The 18,235-nt window shown below is 35.0% G+C and overlaps 1 protein-coding gene across 3 annotated transcripts in view; it reads right to left on the bottom strand.

Moving 5' to 3' along the window:
* Positions 1-18,235, bottom strand: part of PTPN4 (protein tyrosine phosphatase non-receptor type 4) — a 118,329-nt gene that overhangs the window by 52,075 nt on the left and 48,019 nt on the right. For all 3 annotated transcript variants that reach the window (XR_003557408.2, XM_055812178.1, XM_055812179.1), the window contains 8 exons: positions 15,744-15,851; positions 12,889-12,931; positions 12,713-12,791; positions 8,692-8,736; positions 8,401-8,453; positions 6,059-6,179; positions 4,865-4,952; positions 3,612-3,700 (listed from right to left, as the gene is read on the bottom strand). Coding sequence is in view for 2 of the 3 variants with exons in the window: in XM_055812178.1 (XP_055668153.1) it covers positions 3,612-3,700; positions 4,865-4,952; positions 6,059-6,179; positions 8,401-8,453; positions 8,692-8,736; positions 12,713-12,791; positions 12,889-12,931; positions 15,744-15,851 (626 nt within the window). In the remaining variant the exon portion in view is untranslated. The remainder of the gene's footprint in view (positions 1-3,611; positions 3,701-4,864; positions 4,953-6,058; positions 6,180-8,400; positions 8,454-8,691; positions 8,737-12,712; positions 12,792-12,888; positions 12,932-15,743; positions 15,852-18,235) is intronic.

Raw genomic sequence — 18,235 nt, 5'->3', positions numbered from 1 at the left:
GTAAGAGAGTTCATATGCACTTCTAATATCCTGTTAGTTATTAAATAATAATATCCATACTCAGCCAAAGCAAAAGGCATGTCTGCCTATGTTTCTTTTCTCTGACTGTCAGCAATGGTGCATATCCAAGAAAAAGGGTAAGAACAGGCAGGCATCAATAATATTTTCCTGGTATGATTTATATAGTCCCCAGTCATCTCGGACATCCTAAATCATAAGATACATCTTTTTAAATGAAAAGATATTTAAAAGGCCTAGTCTAAAGTGAGGACTGTACTTAAACACGTGGAAGGAATCTCATATGAAGCCCTGGTTCTCACTAAGAACTTTAGCACCTCAACAATAGCCAGGGGGGTGATAAGACAGGGCACTCCAGCAAATTTCTTGACCAAGACTTATTTGACATAGGTTCTGGACCAGTCAGCTAGGCAAGATGCTCTTGGCAGCACAACTCTCAAACAAGGAAGGATTGTCCAGACTAAGTAGCCAATGACAAACTTGGCTGCAGATGCTGTGAGATGGTGAAGCTAAAGATCCTGAAGGAAGTGAGGAGAGATGCAGCAAACTAAACCACCCCGGAGCTCAGAAGAAACTCCAGCTTGCTCAGAGCTCTGGTAGGTTAAATGTTTTGGAAGCTGCCTTTTAGGCCACGTGAACTGAGGAGAGGTGGCCAATCTTAAAAGGCTGATGTGCTAGAAAACACGCAAGGATGGGAGGAGGCCAACTTGAATGAACTTGGGACTGTTGACTGAGATCAAACACAAAAGGAAGCATACAGGATGTGGAAGCAGGATCAGATAACCAAGGACAAACACAGAAGTACTACCTAGACATTCAGCGATAAAACTAGGAAATCCAAAGCGCAACTGGCAATAGATGTGAAAGACAACAAAGCTTTCCAGGGGCACACTGACTGCAAAGGAGAGGCAAAGAAACCATGTTTCCACGGCTGAAAAGGAAAGGCTGAGGTACTCCATGATCTTCTCCTTTGGTCTTCAAGGGCAAGATCTACTCCCTGGATTCCCAGGTCTCTGTGCCTGGTAGCACGGTTTGAGGAAAAGAGGAATTACGCACAATACAGGAAGATCAGGTTAGGACACACTGGATAAAAGGCTGTTATCTTTGTTTTGCCTTATTCCTGCCTTGTCTCCTTCCTGTTTAATTTCTCCTCATGATCATAAAGTTCATAATACATAATTTAGATATAATATCAAATTAAGAAAGAGGGAGAGGACAGACATTTTACTTGATTCTTTTCTGAGCAACACAGTTAAACTTTTGTTTCTTCCCACATACATGCATGTCTATCCTCTTGTCTCCAAACTCAGTTCAAGAGTACCGACAAAGGGATATCTAAGCATTCACTATAGCTATAAAGGACTGGGAAGACATTACACAACTCCAGTTGCTCAGGAGCAAAAAGAAAAAGTGTCAGTACTGGTGTCACTGGAGCAGCTGCATGGCTATGGATAAAAAGGAAAGGTAGCAGGTCTACTACTGAGCTATACTGTGAGAACTGAAATTTCAGATCCTTACTCATAGCAAAAGATAGCCTGTAATACGATGAAATGGGTGTGTGTGTCTTTTTTTGTTGTTGGTAAAGACTAATGTTGTTGGTACTATAGTCTTCACAGGAAGAAATTAATATCCCTGATGTCAGCTGATATGGTTGAATACAAAGAACTGTTTAGGTAATTACACACACAAAAACCACACTAAGAATTTAGATCAGCAACGCTGGCATGCAAACAATATGAAGCAGCACTCACAGAAACCTCTAGTTTCCAGTAGGGACATGTAGCTTAATTATGACTTACATAGTACGTACTCAGTAATTTACCAGTGTGTTTTATAGAACCTATTTCTACTATTACTGTTTTCCAAAAAATAAGAGCAGTAAAAAGAGCCTGAATTAAAACCTTCCTGGTTATTACAGCATTGCATTTATAAAGCGGCCTTAACCCAGAAATGGCTCTAACACTTCAAAACTCTTAGCAGATGAAGGGCATCTCTTTTAGAACGTGTCATTAGTATAAAGGCAGGTCTGACTAACTAGTACAGTAGCTCCAGACTTACCATTGCAAGAGGCAGTTTTAATTTACCCAACTAACCATGGAGACTGAAAATTTACATGCTCCGTAATTGCCTCAGGCTTACTTTTCTTCAGCGCTTACAGGCAAAACGTTTACCACCATGTTCAATTGTATCTGGCTGTGAATAACACTTATGTCATAGCTTTGTTTTTTCTTTCTCTTGGCAAATCTACTAAACTTTGACCATTCACGTGGTTTCTCAATATGGTAAACCACAGAATACATAACCTCCTACAACAAAACTTGAGACTAAGCTTAACACAGAAAACCAGAATGTCTCAGAAATTTACTGGGCTGCAGGAAAGATCAAGATTGTGATTAACTCTTGCATCTCTCCAAAGGAACACACTAAGTGAACACAATCACTGATACACTAATGGATCTTACCCCATGCTAACAGAAAACAACAAAACCTCAAGGATTTCAACTGCCTGTATCAGTATGAGTTGAGAGAGAAGATTTTCCAGTTTCAATTGTGGTAATCAATTTAATCTGTTTATCTGAAGATGACAGACTAGCCAAGAACGTTTTAGAAAAGTCCAGTACTGCATTACACAAGTAACAAATGAAAATGCAAAACTTCTTGTGATTTTTCTAGAGCAAACAGCTTTTGCGCCCGGTAAACTAATGTCGATTGTGATATTTTTATATGGCTGACCTCGCTCACTCAGAATGCTGTTGTAGCACACTCAATCACATGTAATAAGTAAGGCTGTCAAAGTGGATTCCAAGCAGGCAAAGGAAACCAAGGGAAGGTTACTTCTGAGGGAGCTTAAAAAAATCCAACCGCTAGGGAAGGTGGCATAACTTCTGTAGAGCACTACAGCAGTTATAGTGTAGAACAGGATTTCTTATAGATCTTTCCCCTTCTTGGATGAGTAAGAACTGGATCCCAACTTAAGAAGCAATAACTAGAGTAATGTATTTAATGAGGATAACTCCATGTTTACAAAACAGTTTAAAAACTATTTTAGTTAAGAAATTAATGACAGCATTTTCTGGAATAAATGTATTTTTTTAACCCTTATAATGAAAATGGTTATCTGTGGATGAAAAGATGACAATATCCTGAATGCTCCAGTTATCCTCAAGTGCCATACCTACATTAAATTTAACACACACAGCGCAATTAAGTTATACGTCACAAAACAGATAAAAATATTAACCTGGAGAGTAATTGCTCTTAAGTTCAGTTGTCTATTTAAAAACTGTGAGCTAGACCATAACACTGGCCCTGCCTATATGGTTAATTAAACATAAAGTACACTTACAAACTCCTGAAGAAAAAAAATGCATTACAATTCATTACAGTTTGCATCACAATCATTTAACAGCACAGCATGCAAAATAGGACAAAACCCCATCATAAAATTACCCATACCACAGCATAACATAAATAGTTTCAGATTGATACACTACAACTAAGTTGCAGTCTTTTGTAAAGCACGTGACATTGGCAGTGATAAAAACATGTTTTAAAAAACCCAACAAAACATTAGCTTAAACAGCTGTCCTTACCACTGAAAGGTGTTAATTCGTACTCTGTTCTTAAAAATTAGTATTCCACCTGACATCACTCCAATCATTATTTCATTGTTACTCTGATCCTTTAAAAGAAAATAGAAAATTACTTGAAGAACAATATAAATATCTTTGAAACCTCATATATATTCATTCTCATCTCTCTCTCTCTAAATACACAAATAACATAGTAAAACAGATCTCAATTAACATGGAAATAAATGTGTTTTAATAAGACAAGAATTAAATTATTCATTCTTATTTAAGACAAGCCCAAATATTTGCTCCAGGTTCTTTATAAGCTACCACAGAATTTTATTTCTTACGTTAAATTTTCTGTCTCCCACCAACTTTGAAGAAATATACAACACAGAGTATTCTAGCAGTGTATTACAAATGACAACACTAATAAACTGGCTTGATGTTTGCTACACTAGAAGCAACCAGCTACTTAAATTCCTAGGTGAGAGGAAATTGCAATCTCAGAGCACAGAGAGGAGGGATTGTAAAACAAAGAGTATTGTAAGCATATTTAAACAGCACATTTTTCTTGAAATGTCTTTGCACTCTAATCAAACACCTGGTATAGATCTCTTAATACATATGCAACAACAGCAGGACACAGAGAGCAGTGGGGTACACTTCAGATTCTATTGCAAGTTTCTCTAACTTTAAAGAATAGGACAAGAATATTTAAAAACTAGAGGTGTCTTAGTTACTACAAAAAATTGTATTTAGTGGCTTTGCAGAAATGGTAACACTGCACTGACCGGTTAGGATTGTTTGAGTCAAGACCTTGAACTACTTGCTTTACCAGATAAAACTGACACTATCAAATCATAGTACATTTTTCACCTTACGTTAACAATTCATATTATATGACAATGACTTATAAACTGGTTCTCATAGGAAGCAAATTAAATACTTCTCAAAGCTGACAGATTCTTAAATATCAAAAGCACATTCAACAAGTAAATTTTTCTTACTCATCAGTAGCCAACTGAATTGCCATTCAGGCCAACAAGGCTTAACCTGAATAACACACACAACTAAGGCCAAATTACAAAATTCTATGAAATAGTGGCTATTGAAATTGATAAATTACAGTTAGGCACCTAATGAGGTAATATTCCTTTTTAGTGTCTTGTAAGCAGCAGCCAGGAAGGCTCACTAAAAATAAATATTACTTTTTCCATGAATCTCAGAAGAATCCATTTTTCACATTACAACACACTTTCATCCAAGCTTACCCTTGCATAGTGCAATTCAACTCCATAAAGTTCTAAGGTACGTGCTGTATTGAGATAATTGAACTCTGCTTCTGCAGGAGACAACCCTCTGAAAGAAAGAAGCTATTTCAGAAACATTCTAAGATGAACCCCCACATCAGGCTCCCTAGTGAGCTCAAACAGAAAATCTGCATTTGTTTTACTACTTCTACCCCTACCCTGAAATCTGAATTTCCTTTCTCACCATAAATAGACTGTAACCCCAAAATTTTAACAGAAAAAAACTCGTGCTTCCACATAGACGAAAGTCTTTACAAGAGTCTACAACACACCTTGCAAACACACATTTTATTTCTAGCACACTGTATTATTTAAATGTCTGTGGAGCTCTAGAGCCTGGAAATTACTTTTGCAGTCCTGTATTTTGTATTGATAACAGCAATTTCTCTCCAAGGCTCATGCTTAAAACTTAAATTAGCATCAACTCACTTTAATTTCTTTACCCTACCTAAGAGAATTTGTTAAGCCATTGGACTGAAATGTAATACAACATTCAGTAGTTTCTAAAGCCAACAACATGCCCCAATTCAGCAAATGTTTTTGTAAACATAGCTTACAAGTTAAATTTAACTGTATCAAAAAGCACTTAAGCTTTGAAATACCAAGAACCATCACTGAAAAAGTACCACAACATTACACACTGAAAAAAAAAATATTTTCCATTGCTTCATGGCCTTTTCCTCTTCAGTAAAAGGTCACAGACTTGCACACAGGAAAGAGCAGATACTGAAGAAAAGGACTTTGTTACTTTTAAAGTAACTCGTTGTTTTCTGGTAAGAGCCCCATGAAAACAAAGCCTTTATGCACAGAGCATTCTCAAACAGTGAAAAAAAATCTGAAATTATATCCTGCTAAGTTAATATGCTATGCAATACACACAAATACTGTTTTCAGTGTACCTTTAACACATTCATTTTTTCACTTATTTTCCCTGTCATTCTGTCATAGACAATCTATCTGTGCAGAGTATCAATGGTATTTCTTATACAGACAATCTACAAAAAAAATCACATTAAACATACTCTTAAAAAAAAGCAACAAAAAAAGCCCCAACAGAAACCTTTAAGACAAAATACTCAATTTTTGTATAATAGCACAGCACCAGCAGTCAGGATTTGACAAAGTCAGTCAATATCTTCTGCTGTAAATCCTTACATGTGCTGCTGATGTAATTTTGCTATTTCTTTTTCAAAGTCTTGAGGCTGGCTAGGGATGAAAGAATAGTCTGAGAGGTAGCCTGGCAAGTTTTCTGAATGGTTGTAGTCTCCCAGCTCGGCTAAAATATTAAAAAGAGAGGTTATTGTTTATCACTGATGTAATTGGCATTGTGCAATGCCCCCAAATTCACAAATTTCTGCTCCCACATACTTTAAGATCTACAGCAAACAAAAATAGAGAAGACATTTTAAAGTCCCCTTTTCCCTTTTGAATAAACAGTTACATTCTCAGTGAATACCATGGAGATAATTAAAAGACAGGTTTGAGTAGGTACTTATAAAGAAAATTTATGAAGTGTTTAATTTTTAATACACAAAGTAATTAATAAATGCTGTCATAATTGCTAGCACTAAATAATATACTTCAAGGTATTTGATTTTTTTCTTTATTTTACCTTTGCTTGCTTTCATGTGATTACACAATAAATATATTTGCAACTACAACTGCTATTTTTTCATTAAGATCTGCAAAAACCATGAACTCATTCTGTACCAAGACACATTCAGAAGCATTAGAAAAATATTTTTTTGTATGTTCAATTGTATGTATGGAAAAAAAGTATGCATACATACAGCTACATTGAAACTACTTTACCTGAAAATACTAAGAAGTGCATTTATATAATTTGCAACACTTTCTTAAAAACACATGAAATAAACCAAAATCACATTTATCGTCAGAATAAGAACCATACAAACAACAACATTTGCTAAAAATACAGGCTTTGAGGCTTTGTGACTGTAATCCAAAAAAATTCAGCTTTAAATATCTGCAATCCATTTAACAGATCGACAGTGACGGATAAGTAACCTACATGTGAAAACTGGAAAGTTCACAGCAACACAGCATGATGTGGGGTCCTGGGCAGGCCTACCGACACTTTTACAGGGCACGGAGGAAATGACAAGAGGCATGAAGGCACTCACTGAGCAGGAGAATAAGCAAGGGAAAGGAAAGTAGGAAAGAAGTCTAGTGCACTTGCATCGCCAGAAACAGATGTTATTTTAAATTATTAAAAACTGGAAAATTGGACCAGGTTTCATAACAGAGTGCATGCCTTGTTAAAATCCACTACAGAGGATACAGGACTGTCCGAGATCTGTGTGTGCTGTTTACCTATATTTATAAAGAATCCCAAAAGCTAAACCCAGGGACAGTTTAGTAATAGGCATGCACAGAAAATCATTAGACAGAAGTCTGCACACTGAAGAACCTGGGCAGCAGGATCTCATATATAAATGTAACTACAATGTACTGCAAGCCCCCACCACCTCTGTAATATTTGAAAAATAAACATATTGCATTCTTAAAAAGCCCAAAACGTTATGAACTTTTCACAGTGCCTGCTTCATTATCAAATACTTCACCTCTTCCAAGGCAAACCCCTACAGCATGACAGCACCTGCAGTACGTATCTGCAGTACGTAGCTGGAGTTTGGGAGATTTGTTTAAGAGAAAATGCTCCATTGATCGATCTGGAAAAAGGTGACCACTTACCAAATCTACGCATAAAACGTTACATTAAAATTACTATACCTTTTTCTCCCTGCAAAGATTAGCATGGGCATTATTTCTCTGATATGTATAAAGTAAACATAATACTAAATGGAGATATAAGTATCTTTAATAGTAGAAAAACACATGAATATAAATGGATATAGCTTATAAAACTGAATTTCTGACAATCACAAATTTCAGAAAGTGCTGAACAGTGAACAGTCTCTTGGTTGGTTGTTGTGGGTTGGTTTTTTTCCACTGAACAACTGAAGTTTATGAAGGAAAATGGGGTGAGAGAAAGAGGACTAAATCTCAGTCTGCCAGACTTACCTACTCACTGGATGCCTTAAAATTGACAACACAGGTATTGAACTTTTTGGCCACACATGACCAGAATTCCCTTTTCCATATCTATTTGGAGGTTCACTGTATGGTATCTTAAATATATTTAATTGTCTAAAAAATGCTTTAGTAACATTCTCAAGAAAAAAACCAACCCCACACTTCAGAATACAGAGAAATACCAGAGGGGGTTTTTAACTTCATGGATTTAAAGAAGGAAAGCAGAGAGTGTTGCCGGTATTTTTTCCATATCTAATTCAGCAAAACATGCGGGGGGAGAAAACTCAACTGACCATACTTCCTTAATCATGAGAAAAGTAGCACCACATCCACAAACATCACAATACAATGCTATACAAACTACATTTTCTAGAAACTGAGCAATACTACTTTTTATGTATTTCAGTACTAACATGCACACGAACACTAACTATACTTACATTGAACAGCATAGGAAGCCAGAAGAGCAGCAGTATTATAAGGACAGGGCAATCTGTTTTGTTTTGATTTTAAAATGAGAAATAAAATTACACATTTAATATGAAAAATTGTTATTTTGAAATGCCTAATTTTTCATAGTCTGTAAACATATTGGACAGATAATAATTATACACATTTCTACTTGCATAAACAGTAATTTAAGTGTATTTTTATTTTTGCAGGTAAAATCCCTCACCATTAACTTTTTCTCAAAGCTGCATTTAATGTTTAACACAACAAAAATGTCTTACCTTCCAGTAAGAATGTCCTGTTTAATTTGCAAAAAATACTGGTACCTTATTTAAAGAAACAAACAAAAAACAGTATAATTAAAAAACAAAGTTATTTAATAATTTTTTGTCAACTTAATGCATCTTGCTTTCAGTTAGTGCAAAACTAGAACTTTACATTTTGCATGCTCTTTCTTAAACTCCTATGGGAAAGAAATTAAATTGTGATTAGTAAAATAATACAACTTTGTAAATGAAACTTGTTACAGGCTATGAAGTTATACATTATATTTCACTGAAAGGCTGCAAATTTCACATTCTACCTGCTTTATTTTCCAGTATTTATGTGGAACTTAAAACTTTTAAAAAAGTAAAAAAAATAAAGTGTCTTCGTGATGAATGAGTGGGAACAACAGTATAATTCCATATGGCAACCAGAAGTTGTTTGCATTTGTGTATGGAGATACCTTAGTAAGAATAATTTGTACTCCAGATAGATAGTACAAATTTATCTTCATTGAGTATTTCATATTACTTTTTTTTCATTTAAATGAAAATAATTACTCCTAGTATTTTGGAGTTACATTCCTAAAGAAAAGTTGTGGATTCTATCATGTCAAATGCCTTCCAACTGACTTCCCTTGAACTTCTGAAGTTTTCATTAATTATGATGTGAGAAAAGCTTGTTTTAGAAATTCATCTAGTCTTCCCATGCTCACTTTTTCAAGTCAGGATGGAGATGGAAACAGCAAAAGGAACAGATGAACACTTTAAAACAAGAACTATCTCCCACCAAACAGTGACAGCAGAAGCACTACGACTTAAAACCCCCACTAAACCTGAAACTGCAAACAGATTTCCCTCTAAACTACTTCCTTTGTTCCTCTGACAAAAACCAAATATGTTAACTTCTCTGAATGAATCTTTTGTTCATTCAGTTTAGTTCCTTCATATTTCAATAAAAGGTTTTAGACAATTTCAAAGTATAAATGTTTATATCAAGTGGCAAATCACACCTGTTATAAACCTCCACTGACACAGCGACTGAAGTGAGGTAACCAGCAAGACTTACTGAGATGGCAGGATGTTAGCACAAGCTTAAACTTTCAGCAAAAACCCCAAGCATAAAAGTAGCTGTAGAAGTCGGGCTCTAATGCCTTATTATTTAAAAAGAAGTTTCAATGAGTGGAAAATTTAAACAGCATTCCTGCTTTCTTATAAATTTATTCTGTTGGGACCTCCTATATCATCATTATTATTATTATAAAAATTATCTGGTTTCCTTAAAAAGTGAGTCAGCCATACCCATTCATCATAAACATTCATCAAAATTGCTGATCAAACCCACCTAGTTCAAGTTTGACTGAAACTAAACATTAAGTAATTCCCAATATTAACTTGCACTTAAAAATTAAAACCAAAATATACCTCTTTATACCATATAACGGTATATAAAATATACCATCATGTGACTTCTTAGAATTGTGTAGTCTTCAGAAAGTGGATTAACTACCAATTCAAAGACTTCCACAAACATTTACAAATACACACACAGAAATCCAGTCATTTACAAGCTAAACATAGCAGAAAGGTAAAATGTTCCATGTCTGAGAGAAAACGAGGGAAAACAGTTGCAAACAGACAAAGATGTTAGCCCATGTGCTCAACTCCTACAAACCCATCCAGAGGTTCTTTAACTGACCAGAATGGCAAGAAGCTTAGATTAAGGTATGAACTTCAAGAAGTTCGAACTGTGATATTAGTCAGGCTTTAGAGGCCTCAAGATACTTTTTCGTTTTCCACCTTAAAATGCATATTGAAACAAAAAAAGAAGACAGATAAAGCAAAATTTCTTTACCTGTTAAAAATAAGCAATAAATGACAAGTGAAATTTATATATTATAAGAATATGCTTCACATGCTTAGCTTGAGCATCTCTTCACAGCTACACTGAACAAATAATTTTTTCCGATTTTTCCTGTTAACATTTATGGCTGCAAAAATGTAGGACAAAAAAGTTCTGTATGTGCAGCTGCTCTTTCATTTTATTTTACTTTTTTTAGTGCAATGCTTTATTAGAAACATTCCATGGTACTTAACAGACCTCATGAGTAAGGAGCACCAAGCACAGTTCATTTTCTGTCCCCTGTTTTCAGCAGCAAAGTTAATGGCTTGTTAGCTAACCACCCCAGTTTGAACACCGAAGCCTCGCATGTTATTGACCAAAACGGGAAATCCATAGAAGCTTTAGCCATGTAGATCTGGAAAAGCCTGCACAACAAACTCAGCTAAAACAATGAAGGTGGCATTGCATTACAATGTTTTCATCTTCCTCATGTAGATATATCTAGAGAAGACAGAATTATTGCTAACTGGAGTCAACGTTAATAAGCAAGTCTTTCTGCCATGAGCAGAACTAATGAAGCTTCATTTCCTACCGAGACAAGTTCCTAACGCTAAACACTCCAACACCAGGTGAGCTCCCGCTGACCTTGCCTGACCTACAGCACTCATGACCTGCCTCCCTCACACAAATTTGCAGAGGCCTAATAAGACACGAGCTTGCACTGACCCCTTCCCTGACCTCTGGGAGCTTAACGTTCATACTGCCTCTCATGCAGAGTCATGCCTCTGTTTTCATGAAATTTATAAAAACTAAGCATCTTTGATAAGTCTCGTCTTGAGCTGGAATTGTCTGACGTTTGTCCTTATTTAATTTTATTTTATTTTTAAGGGGGGGGAATACTGATTACATGAAAGGACCCCCTATTTTTAACAAGGCATCCTAACTTCACTCCAAAAACCCCCACGGATAATAACTCTTTCTTTATAGTAATTCCAAATACAAACAAGTTCTAAGGGGCAATTAGGCCTATTAGCAAAAAAGGCAGAGCTGACCTAGATACAGCAATCATTTCTCATCTAAAAGGATACTGTATTTATCGTTTTGTATTTACAGCATAACATTTAAACAGTTCTTTCTTTTCTTAACTGTTTACTTCATATTGATCAACATTTGTTGTTTGGTGGGAGGTTTTTTGCATCTTCTTAGGAATATTACATATTATCCCCTTTAATTCAAATAACACATTTTTCATTATTTTGACATAGTAAATTGCCAAATTTTCCTAGAATAAATATTTCAATACAATAAAGCCCGATCCAAGATCTCTAGGACTCACTTAGTAGTAAATTCTGTTTGCATAGATGTGTGTAAAATTTTGTCCAAAATATGACAAATCAAAAGAAATTATAAACAAACGTGAAGTCTAATTTTCACAGTTTCAGTACTTATGTTTCTAAAGCTATCTTTAATAATTTATGTACTGTTCTTTGAACGGGGCTGACCTGTTTTCAGAATGGCTGACATCCAAAAATTCCAATCTGTCAAATCATGCCACTTATGTAGAGGACCAGAACTAATTAAGAATACTGAAAATTTGAGGCATTTCTTCAGGGACTAATTGCAACTCACAAGCCTCCCATCTTGATTCACACTGAGCATTTTCTTCAACAGACTTCAACACATTGCTATCAAAATAAGCTTACATGCTTCAAGCTAGGACTACAATCAGACAAACAGATTAATTTTATTAGTGCCAAGCAGAAAATGGGGGGAGGGATGTCACAAAAAAAAAAAAATAATGCAGAAAGCTCAGGTATTTTTTAATCACAAAGGAGAACACAAGTAAGGATAAAATTAAATTTGTACTCATTGGTGAATAGTGGGGTTAAGTTTTTCCTCTCTTCTCTATTTTCCCTTTTCTGTTTCTACTTGGTAGTATTTTCTTCATGTAGTTACTTCACTTTGCATATAAATTTGTAAATTTATTCACAGAAGATTTTTGTTATATTGATTTGATGCAACTGCATAGTTCATATCTGTAATTATTAGGCGAAAATTAGAAGCTTGCAGATACGATACAAAAATGACTTAAAAGAAAATTTCCATGTTATACCTTTAAAAAATTAATAACCACTTTCCCCTTAAACATAAGCCTTCTAGAAAAAAATGTTTTACTGATAAAGTAACTAGACCTACCTTGTATATTCTTCTTGGAGCTTGTTTGGGTCACTTACAAAAAACTTAACTCTGAAGTTCAAACTGTGAGGAGATCCTCCTACAGGCAAGAAAAGTTATTTCTAATTAATCAGGGTACCCTGGAAAACCAGCATAATAATGACATATGACTTGACCAAATACATACATGTACTCACTTTTTAATTGTTTCCTGATAGGTTTGTTTGGATCCAACCACCTCTGGAAAGACAGAAATTGTAACACCAACTTTAAAGAAATGAAAAAGTACAAATTATAGCTTTACACGTCAAGAAACTGCTGCTTTTCTATTACTTTTTACTTGGTCTCTTACAAAAAAAGTCTGACTGGCATACAAAGTCTTGTTACTGATTCTGGAAAGACACCAACATTATCATCATCAGTTGCTACTTTTTCTTTCCCTGAGATTAACCTCTGTTGTCCAGGTATCTGTCTCTTACAGTGCTAATTCAACTATGACTTGGTTCTATGATTATCACATGAGCCTCAGAGAGGTTAGACATCAATTATGGTGTGTATTAGCATAGCTCAAAACCAGAAGAGTCACTTTTTTCTGAACCATATTTAACAGGCAATATCCATGCTTTCAAGTGATATCATAGGATCCAAATACAAAAGGTGATTTTTCTCTCTGGGAAACCACAGAAGGTTAAACCACTTCATATTGTAAAGAAGCTGGAATTGACAGGATTTAGGCAAAAGTACCAGAATTGTATGAATCAAGGTGCTGCCAGCAAGACACTTACACCCCAGTAAGTCTGAGAGGCAGGTAGATTTGGGGATCCATGAAGTTTGTACGCCAGTTCCTCAGAGCGCTATTTCTCTCTACTCCCTTCTCTCCCAGCAATGATTCTTCCCTCACTCCCTCCTGCCCAGGGTATTCTAGCACCCACAGTGACAGTATTTGCTGCACCCTCACTCCCGCTACACACCAATACCCCCTTCTCAGCCCTGCTCCAGGCACCCACAGCCCAACAAATACACCATGCCAGCTGTACACAGCATCTGCTTTCTTGCATTGACTTTTACTGTGACATTAACACTATACAAAAACATAGAGATTGTGCAGTTTACAAAATCCACATTCCGGCACAGTGGTAGAGGTTTTACACTCAATTAGCAGAATCCCCTTTTTCCCCTCACCTTTATCTTCCGCCATATTGAATATATCTTAATAATAGTCCACTGTGTTATTTCACAAGTAACTATAATATCTGTCAATCCAGTCTGGTTTCTTTGCCCAAACAAATGGAGTGTAAAAGTAAACTGATATCAAAAACTGCAATTAGCCAAACCCACAAATTCTTCAAGCTTGCACGTCCAATATTGGTAACATTTCTATTTAGCTCCGACACATTGTTTTCATAGCAACTGGATATGTACTGAAAAGCCATAATATTTAGAAGGCAAAGAATACTAAACCTTTAAAACATGTGCTTATATCCAATAGCTGTGAAGTCATTCTTCTTTTGGACTAACTCTTAACCAGATCCTTCTATTACAGTGTTGTGTTTAGCTGTTTCCAGGTAGATAAACTAAAAAAAACCTTAGAAGTCTAAGCTTTGGAAAGCCAGATACAAGAATGAGAAACACTACAAATTTCTGAATGTTGAGTAAAATATTGGGTGATATTCAATTAAATACTACTTAAAGCCGAAAAATTCAGCCTTTCCTATAGCATGCCTGTATCTTTTCAGCTGAAAACAAAGTTTAGACTAAAAAGATTAAAGGAGACCGGCTTGTCAATGCCTTAATAGAACTATCCACAAAGTTACAAAAAATGTTTGTTAATATCTACAACTGTGCTATACAGCTTTATTTGTATTAATAATCTTAATGTTAACAGAATTTAGAAAAATAATCTGATTAGGAATTATTTGCTTTAGAGAATAAAGAAATGGAGGAGTAGTTCACTATTCAGGCAAAAGAAAAATCATGGCTGTGACTTTTTTCTTCCTGTTCTACATTTTAAAAGATGTTAGAAAACAAGTAAACATACCCCCACCACACCACCCCCCCAACCCTCTGGTAAGATAAAAAAGTATTCCTTCTATTTAGAACAGTTACTTTTGATGATAAAACAACAGTAGGTGAAATCTGCACTTACAAAAGGAAGTTGCAATGTCTTCTGAAATTCACCTTAGTTACTGAATAACACTTTACAGTGTCACTTATTTCTATAGATCACATTCTGCACATTTTGTGAACCAAAATTACTTTTGACACACGAGTTGAGAGATAAATTTAGACCCCATCACTGTGACGTGCATATAATGGGAATTAGGTAAAGAACTGTATAAGCTATAGCAGTTAAACTGCACTTTAAAACAAGTATTGAATATTTGATATCTATAAAAGAAAGTATTCAAGAAGCATTCTTCAAGCAATCATGACCTCAGCAGTATAGGTTTAACTATTACACTGAATATTACAGCTGGATCCAGTAGTTTCTGCTGGTGATTTACAAAGTTTCAGTCCTATGGAATTTCCTTTCAATTAAAGCCCATGAACTATTATTATAAACACCCACGTTCAAAGGAGTCCCTTCCTTCTGCTAAAGTGATGAGCTGACAGCCCTTGACACATAGTGGTCTATACAAAGCACTGTTAAAAGACCTACCACGTATCTGGGCTAGAAACAAAAACACTGTGCAGGACAATCTAAAAACCCCTCATGTTTTGGTAAGTTCTAATGAAAATAAATGAATAAATAAAAAGGAGTTACTAATTCCTATCCCAACCTACAATGATCATGCAGTCTAGTAAATTGATAAAACAAAACAAGCAATATCCTAAGCACAGATCTGAACATTCTACTCCAAACTTTTAACTATTAACATTTAGTTTTATCATAAATAAAAGGTGATACTGACCCACTCAAATGATACATTTAGAGAAGATGGCACAATATTGCAATGTCTTCTATTTACTTCTCTTTACAGTGACACAGAGCACAGTGATGAACATGATTATGATTTACAAAACCTTATTTATAAAACAAGAGTCAACTTACAGGATTATCAGTGGATTCATCAGCCAACTGTAAACCAAAGTAATCTCTCTCTGTCAAATCGAGATGCTTGAAGACTACATCCAATAGAACTTGTCCCTGATCATGTTTCTGCAGAGAACAAATAAATGTATTTTTTTTTAAATGAACAAGTATGTAATTGGACAGAGACACATCAGGCAGACAGAGCACATACACATTCTTCCAGATGTGCTCTAGCAGCCTAAATTTTAAATATAACAATGTGTATCCCAGGAACACTATTTTTAAATTAACTTCACCTCTCTTTTTGAAACACATATAACAAAATAATTTTTCCTCTTTATCATCTTCTGACAGTAAAAATTTCTTACTTCTCAGCTAGCTACATTACTGTGGAAAGCCATTCATTAGCCAAATTTGCTATTTAAAAGGAGCACTGAAAAAAAAGGGAGAGGCTAGGATTTGATAAAAAAAAAAAAAAAATTGTAGTCTTGTTTGGGTCACTGAATTTAAAAGTACAGGTCTGTACAAGCTATTCTTACTTATTCTATCTGAAAACTGTTTCTGAATCTAAATGAACCAGCATACTGAAAACGTTTCCAAAGTCAAATGGCATAGACAGCTGAAGCAGCCAAGTATCTGAGAACTGTCACTTGAATGCATTCTCCCAAAGATACTACTTCACTCCTCTGAGTAACAGTAACGTTGCTTTTTCAGTGACAAGTGAACAAACTTGGTTTCTACTATATGGACAATTTTTACCCTCAAAATGATATAAAAAGAATCTGTTGTTGGTACCTACGAATTTTTTTCCCTAACCTAAACATACTGCCAACACAGTAATTGAAACGTGGAATGTGCCATTATGACAGGACTCAATATGTTTGGTGAAAACTGAAGGGAGTTTCCCAAATAGCTTAGTATCATAGCTTTCTGAATTACAAAAGATGAGGAAAAATTCTGCAAGAACAATTGTCAAACAAACAAAAAAAAAAAGATGAGAGAGATGATTGATACATTTTCCACCCAGATCTTCTATTTCTCTGACACCAAGCAAGCTTCTAATAATCTTCTAGGTGCCATGTATTATTGATTCTACAGTGGATTTGATACATCTTGCCTTGTTTACTGCAGGCAGTAAGATATTTTAAAAGTTTTAAAACAAAAACACTGCCATTCTGCTCCCAAATGACCTCACTTCTCATAGAGATTATACAACAGTTTACTTTTACAGTCTTTAAAACAGATGTAACTAAAAGGTCAAAGGACAGTTGCAAAATTTTTTTCATATTCATATATGAAAAAAAATCAGCATAACACATTCAGACGTTTGTTAACATCTAAGAGTATCCTATCAAAACTCTTTTTTTGTTCAGCTAAAATTAACTGAAGTAAACCAACAAATCCATTTATTGGGGGCTAAAAACTCCAAGAATCTGATAATTTATTTCATAATAAAATTATAAAATAGTTATCAACAAATTATGTTTGAAAAGATCCCAGCAGGACCATCATAACCATAGCTCTGGGTATTTAAGGTGAAATTGCCTAAGGCATATATTTCAGGTCCCATATAAATTTGGATCAAAGTGATCTAAGAATTACTTCCTTTACTTTGAAAGAAGATCCTATTTTTTGTAAAAAATCATACCAAGAAAATTTCTTGATGTTTAATGAAATCAACAGCCAGTAGGAACACCATTGTTGAAAAGTTCACTATTGAAAAATTTATTTTCCAATAAGTAGAAGGAAACAAAGAAAAAAACCAGATGTTAATATAATACACAACAGTATGAATGCATAAGGCAATAGTCAATTTCATCTTTACTAAATCAGGAGTTTCTAATGTATTTTGAAATAAACCAGTAATCAGTATAGGTTTTTTCAGCAATAAAACTAATTTTAAAATTACACAGCAACACTAATTGCTTCTTGGCATTTTTGCCCACATAGATTTAAATCAAAACTCAAACTAAGAACTTATGACAGTAACTATCAGACAACGGGAGACATTTGGAACCCAAGGTTAGGCTTACTTTTACCGCAGCTGGCATGCTACTTCTTCAAATAACATGAAAATACCAGTTCTGTAGCTTTTTTCCAATCTAAACCTGAGAATTTATACTGTTTCTTAAACACGTCAATAAATGTTCCCTAATGAAAAGGCTTAGAACTTGCAGATCAGTTTGAATTTAGTAATACGGAATGTCATTTCACGACCACAAGGAAGGTATTTCTCCTGCAACAGAGCAGCAAATTTGGTAAGAGAAGACTAGTTTCAACATGAAGCATTTGTTTTGATCACAATGTTTTACTCTCAGTGCAAAATAAAGATAAGCATCTAGTAAAACCAGACCTCAGTTTAACCCATCTCTGATATTTATATAATGATGTTGCAGCTTGCCAGAGCAGGTGAAGGTCACAATCCTGCTTGTTGTGAAAGGTCCAAAATACTTGTAATGCTATCATAACCATTGAATACCTGCTATAAAGTACAAAGTATGATAAAAAGC

Source organism: Falco peregrinus, chromosome 8 (genome assembly GCF_023634155.1).
Source record: "Falco peregrinus isolate bFalPer1 chromosome 8, bFalPer1.pri, whole genome shotgun sequence".
In the NCBI taxonomy this organism is placed as follows: domain Eukaryota; kingdom Metazoa; phylum Chordata; class Aves; order Falconiformes; family Falconidae; genus Falco; species Falco peregrinus.
Note: the sequence above shows the minus strand (reverse complement) of the source record. Positions and strands in the feature narration are given on the sequence as shown.